Source organism: Sinocyclocheilus rhinocerous, unplaced genomic scaffold, assembly GCF_001515625.1.
Source record: "Sinocyclocheilus rhinocerous isolate Xijiao unplaced genomic scaffold, SAMN03320098_v1.1 scaffold1316, whole genome shotgun sequence".
Lineage (NCBI taxonomy): Eukaryota > Metazoa > Chordata > Actinopteri > Cypriniformes > Cyprinidae > Sinocyclocheilus > Sinocyclocheilus rhinocerous.
In genome coordinates, this window is record NW_015646346.1 from 467402 (window position 1) to 474133 (window position 6732).

The 6732-nt window shown below is 35.4% G+C and overlaps 1 protein-coding gene across 1 annotated transcript in view; it reads left to right on the forward strand.

Moving 5' to 3' along the window:
- The first annotated feature begins 2556 nt into the window (after positions 1 to 2556).
- LOC107707338 (uncharacterized) overlaps positions 2557 to 6732 on the forward strand; it is an 18527-nt gene continuing 14351 nt past the window's right edge. Inside the window, exons 1-3 of the mRNA XM_016511327.1 lie at positions 2557 to 2775; positions 3232 to 3567; positions 3783 to 3969. Coding sequence (XP_016366813.1) covers positions 2724 to 2775; positions 3232 to 3567; positions 3783 to 3969 — 575 coding nt within the window. The 5' untranslated portion in view covers positions 2557 to 2723. The remainder of the gene's footprint in view (positions 2776 to 3231; positions 3568 to 3782; positions 3970 to 6732) is intronic.

Genomic DNA, 6732 nt, shown 5'->3' on the forward strand with positions numbered 1-6732 from the left:
CTCAGAAACTCTCTTCGTTTGAGACAACCTTTTCCAAGACTCTCAAGATTTTCGATCTTGAGTTTTTATTTTCCGGCAGTTTTTATCTTCAAGTACCTTTAGTCGCTGTGGACTTTTCCTTCTTCAGAAGAACCAGAAGTAAAACTTCCAGCTCACTCATCACGAACTCATCAAAGACCTCCGGTGTCTACCGCATCAGGATTCTTGTTTCAGCAAATCGAAACCAATGCAAGTAACCGCTTACAATTATTTAGATGCGTGTTTAAGTTTCAGCCCCTTTTAAGGTGATTTTTGATTCTTTGATGATTCTCATTAGGTTGTGGTTAATTGATGTGAAATACTGCCATTCTTTTACTTTTCTCTCTCTTTTCCTTACTTTGCTTCATTCTGTATATATGTGTTTTGCTTAGTTAGTTATATGTTAGATATAGTTTCATTTATTAAATCCCTTATATTCACAACTGATTGTCTCTGTTTGCTGCTCACAATTCGAAGTCACTGAATGTTTGAACCCTTGCTACATATGCTAAATTACTGCTAGCACTGCATAAAGAAGGAAAGCTACTTTCCTTGGCCAGGATAATAATCTTTCCTTGAATTGATAAATGATTATATTGTCTGCTCGGTGGACGGACAGATCAAATAATTGTAATATTGATTCTGCTACAGTTAATTCTAAGCTCTAATCTAAATATTTATTATTAATCATAACCAGTTATAATTAGTCATAAATATTTCCCTTTTGAGCTGATTTACTACACATTGCAAAGGTCATAAAAAGATCATACGAAATGTATATATACATATATACACACACAAGTTGTTTGGAAACATTAAGTTTTTAAAAATGTTTTTTGACTTAAGTCTCTTCTGCTTATCAAAGCTGCATTAATTTGATCAAATATACAGTAAAAACAGTATTATTGTGAAATATTATTACCATAACTGTTTTCTATTCAAATACATGTTAGAAATGTAATTTATTCTTGTGATCAAAGCTGAATTTTCAGCATCATTACTCCAGTCTTCAGTGTCACATGATCTTCAGAAATCATTCTAATATTCTGATTTGCTGCTCAAGAAACATGTATTATTGTCAATGTTGAAAAAATGTTTTTTTTTTTATTCTTTGATGAATAGAAATGTATGAAGTAAACTTCATAAAATTGTTTATAACAGTATAAATGTCTTTACTGTCACTTTTGATCAATTTAATGCATCCTTGCTGAATAAAAGTATTAATTTATTTAATTTCTTTCCCAAAAAAAAAAGTCTTACTGACCCCAAACTTTTGAATAGTAGTGTATATTATTACAAAATGTTTCTATTTCAGATAAATGCTGTTTGTTTGAACTATCTATTCATCAAAGAATCCTGAAAAATAAAAAATTACACAACTGTTTTCAACATCGATAATAATGTTTGTTGAGCAAAAAAATAAGCATATTGTTGTGACACTTAAGACTGGAGGAATGATGCTGAAAAATGTTGCTTTATTGTTTTTATATACATATATATAATTTTATTTATTTATTTTTACAGTGAGGAGGATGTGATTGGTCATGCAGCAGCACAGATAAACACCACAAAGACATCTGAAATCTGTCACGAGATAACACGTCTAAAGTTGTGGAAATGTCCAAAAACAGGAAGTCCTGGGCTGCGTTCAGCCCCACAAAAACGGTGCAAAACGTTTTTTAAACGGAAACGGTGATGTGTTGAACACCCTGTTCTGATGACGCAAGAGTTGCAACTATGGCAGCTGAGAAGACCATTCTTTGTGTTCTTTTTGAAGAATTTTCGGAGCCTGATGAAATCGGTATAAATACATGTTTAATACTGCAAAATACACTCGATGTTACAGTCACTGCCCTTGCTGTCCAGAATAAAAGAGAACATCCCAATCACACTGTTGCACACCGTTTCCAGGAAACATGTCGTTCAAACCGGAAACCATAGCAAAACGGTGCACACCGGTTTGAGTTTGAACTTGCCCCTGGCAATCCCTTGAAAATCACCTTCCTTGGGAAATAAATAAATACAATTATATGTATATAAAGCTAAAAACAATAAAGCAAGATGTTCAGCATCATTACTCCAGTCCTAAGTGTCCCTTTTAGATGTTTTTAAGCTTTTTTTTTTTTTTTTTAAGCTTTAATAGGCGCGTTTCCATTAAACGCCCATATATCGCAAAAAAGTTTTTACGCTAGCATGAGGTGGTTTTTCAGGCAATGCGAAAAAGGAATAATTCGCAACACTGCAATGGAAACGGCTTTTTCGCATTTACAGGTCAATTGGCGCATGTAAAAGGTCATATGATCATGCATCAATGTACTATAACCTCCAAGAAACACTTCATAAGTGGCCGCGCTCCAGTATACGGGGCTTTCCCTAGTATTAATGCTTAGACAATTTACACTGCAGACGTCTGCGGTGCAGTGTGGCTCTGATACGGTCACTGAAATTAATTACGGCCACTCAATGCTTGTGTTTATGTTTTTATACAGTCTATGGTTTATTCCAGCCGCGCCACGCACGTTTCTGAAGCGGCACGCCTGAATTTTTGGGCACGCCTGATTTAGTTAATGCCTAACTTCCACAGGAAAGCTCTTGGAATGTTGCTTTCACTTTTAACTACCGCTAAAACTGCGTCGCTAGCAGAAGAACAGAACGCTTTCATAAAGCAGAATCTGTATTAATTTTCTGAGGGGGAAATTGTGAAAATGAAGCTTCTCTGTAAGGCGCTTGCAGGAATCTTGTTTTTACTCGACCACGGTAAGACATTTATTTGTTACAACCACTCTCCCGAACCCGAATTCTTTGACCGTAGGTAGCCTATATCTGTAGCGCAAGCTGGCAACAGCGCCTACCAGAGTAACACAATTTGTGTAACGGTAATGATGAAAAAAAAGGAACCTACGCAGCTGAAATGCAGTCTAGATCAGTTTCAACGGGCTTGCAAGTAATCATGCCAATATAAAAACGTAACATGGCATCATACCGTCAGTAAATGTTGATACACTTTACATAAACGGATCAAAGCCTAAATATATTATTTACATGGGGAAATATGGGACTTAAAAATATTTTGTAGAAAATGGCGCTATATTATCTGAACATCATATTTTTTTATGAATCCAGGAATGTTTCTCTACTCAAAAAACCTCATGATATGCAGACAAAACATTTTCGTAGCAGTGTTGTATTGTTTGGTTTATATTTTTTCTTCAGTTGCATCTGGTGTTGGATCAGATGAACTGCCGGTGCCTGTGATGGAGGGAGATTCAGTCATTTTTCACACTGGTGTTGAAACAAACCAACAAGAAGATATAAAGTGGTATTTCAGCAGCACTCGCATCGCTCAAATCAATGGAGCTCTCAGTTTTATCTGTACAGATGTTCAGTGTAATAATGGCACTGAGAGATTCAGAGACAGACTGAAGCTGGACAATCAGACTGGATCTCTGACCATCACAAACACCAGAACCACAGACTCTGGACTTTATGCACTGAAGATCATCAGTAGAAGCAGCAGCAGGGAAAAAACCTTCAATGTTATTGTCAATAGTGAGTCATTAATATTTTTTTTTTCTCCGTAAAAAGGTGTAGCTGAGTTCAGATGGAGATGACAGCATCTAATCATCTCTGACCAGCTGATAATTATGTTTAAATAAAGTAAAAAAAGGGCTTGTTGCTTTCATCTTCACAGTTCTTTCATGTTGTGGAGTTTGTTATTAATTCCAGCAGAAAGAGCATCCAGCAGCTGTTGCTTTGTGCTTCAGGTGTTCCCGCTGCTGAGCGAGATGAAGTGAAGAGAAACGAGGGAGAATCTGTCACTTTAGATTCAGGTGAAATAAGAAAACCAAATGATGTGATGACATGGTTTTTTAATGACACTCCCATCGCTCAAATTACTGGTGATCCCAATAAAAGCTGTACAGATGTTCAGTGTAAAGATGGTGATGAGAGATTCAGAGACAGGGTAATGGTGAATCAGACTGGATCTCTGACCATCACAAACACCAGAACCACAGACTCTGGACTTTATAAACTGCAGATCATCATCGGCAACAGCAGCAGTTTCAGTATCACCAGAGTGAAGAGATTCAACTAAGACAATGATTGCATTTTCCACAATTGCCTCGCCAAGAAGAGCATTATACAAAAAGTTCACTCCTCACACAGTCTTATAGTGGAGGACACAAGTGCTCTTCATAGTGCACTACTGCTACTTTACATGTTTCTACTGTTTTGACTGAAATGATGTTACTAATGTGTATGGCTTAGCTACTAACACTAACCCAGGCTGGACCAACTCTAAATAGCATTGCTTTTTTATAGGTCCACCTTTAAAGATGCCTGGAAGTTCACTGATTTATTTTGAAGTTGATGAAACACTTTGCTGAGAGTATTTATGATCTTCAGTGCCTGTAACTGGATGCTGTGTTAAAACATGTTTCTCTGGCGATTGGTAATGTGATGTTTGTCCCTTGTTCCTTTTTTTTCCTTCTTTTGTCTGGAGCTCATTTAAAATGTATTAGTATCCTCAATAGAGATTCATCATTAGGTTTATTTACGTCTGGTAAATATTTCTTAGTCATGTATGCATTTATATATTTTTTACCATAAATAAATAAGAACTGGACACAAATGTTTGGTTTCTCAATGCTAAAGGTGGTAAGCTGTTATTATTGTGTTCCTTGCAATATGGCCAGAATATTTTTAGACATGTTCTCCTCAACCATCAGCCAAAGGAAAAAAAAGTGCCTTGAATAAACACTATTTTCATTTTTTTAAAACAAGGAATGAGCTTGACGGATCTTTGTAGGTGATAAATATTATTAAAAACATTCGATTCATTCTTAATGGCTGGAATCTGTGTCTGTAAAATAGTTTTGCGTGTGTTATCAGAAATGATCGTGAATGCTCTCATTGAATCGTCGAGTTAAAAATTATTTCAACAGTCACGCACTAAACTTTCACCAACAGTTACAGCGATTGCTTCTATAGTAAAACTGATAATGTGGTAGACACCACTCAGAAAAGAAATTTGAAAAAATGTCTTGCACTCTTTAACGAAGGCGCCATATTAAAGTATGAGTTTAGGAACATTAACTGTGTTTGCTATAACTATTTTTGGTGAAATAGCCTATGATAACTGTGGTCGGACAGAATTTTTTTTTTTTTAGTTATTATTATTAATAATAATATTTTCTATTTATGCCTTCTCAATGTACCAAAGTGAATTTCCGATTTTTTCATTCGCTAATAAATCGATAGTAAATCATAAATTGGTTAGTCTTGACTGACAGCGCTGCACTGTACGAATCAGCTCACGTGTGTATCGCGTAGTGATGGGAATGGGGGTAGAATTGTTGCTTTATTCCAAATAAATAGATTATGATCCACAAATAAATGTAAAGAGATTAACAAAAATTAAACATATTGACTTTGGTGGAAGCTTATAATATCATATGCAGTTCATAAAGGCATAACGGAAATAATGCAATATCCCTCAGTTAAATCATGAAATAGAATTTAAACCTATAACATTTTACAAAGACTAGACAGTAGTGTTTTATCATGAAAAACTGGGGTGTTGTGTGTGTGTGTGTTACTTTATAAGCTAATACACATCTTGAATAGCTGATGTTTTGAGGCCTTTGCTGAAATACAGAAAAATCATTTGACATTAATTGGCATTTATTTTCCTGGACACCGCAAAGTACAAAATTATATACACCAAGTATGCCTTGAGCTTTTCTTTTCTATATATTTTTTTTGTGTGTTTTTTTTTTAGGTGGATCCTTGGCCAGACTTGAGTGACATTATAAGGCAGGGATCCTCACCGCATAGCATTAGCGCAATTAGTTTAAGACAGGCTGCCTTCTTCTGACAAACCGATGAAATAATTGGATAAGGCGTTCGAGTGAGCCATTTTGTAAATATTTTAGCATGAGACTGCTGAATGCGCAGCTGCAACGTCAGCGGAAAACGTGGACTTGACAACACAGCAGACCCCGCCCTTTGCCAAACATCTGTTTGCAAACATTTTGAGATGGCGTCAACGTAGAAGTTTCCATAAGAGTCTGCATTTGTTTTTTCAGAAAAAGGGTAATGATGAGCCTTTTTATTTTCGTCCAAATGTGGCTTTTCCAGCTTGGTAAGTACACTGTAAAAAAAATTCCGTAGTAGCAACAGTAGCAACGTTTTAGGTTTTACGGGTTTAACTTAAATTTACAGTTAAATACCGTCATTTCATTAACTGATATAATGTTAATATACCAACCTATTGAAGTACTGAAATCTGTTTTGTACCTTTGTAATACACTGATAACCACCAAATGCAGGTGGTGATGAAAAAGTCACATGATGAACCAAAGCCCATCACAAGCAGCTTTTAAATAATAACATATATAGAAGGCGCACAGTACAAAACTGATAAGAAAAAACTAAGAAACATAGTTATTTCAACAAAAAAACATCAAATTTGAAATGTAACGCAGGGAATTCAGGGAATGTCAATTTACGGTTATTCACTGTAAATTATACTTTTTTTTCACTTCCAAAAACGGTATACTACCGTAAAATGAATGTACAATACATGTAATGTCCAATAAAGTTTTTCACCGTATATAGTATGGGAATTTACCGTTAACCATTTAACAGGCTTTTACTGTAGCATTTTTACAGTCTTTTACCGTTAAATTCACGGTCATTTTTTACAGTGTA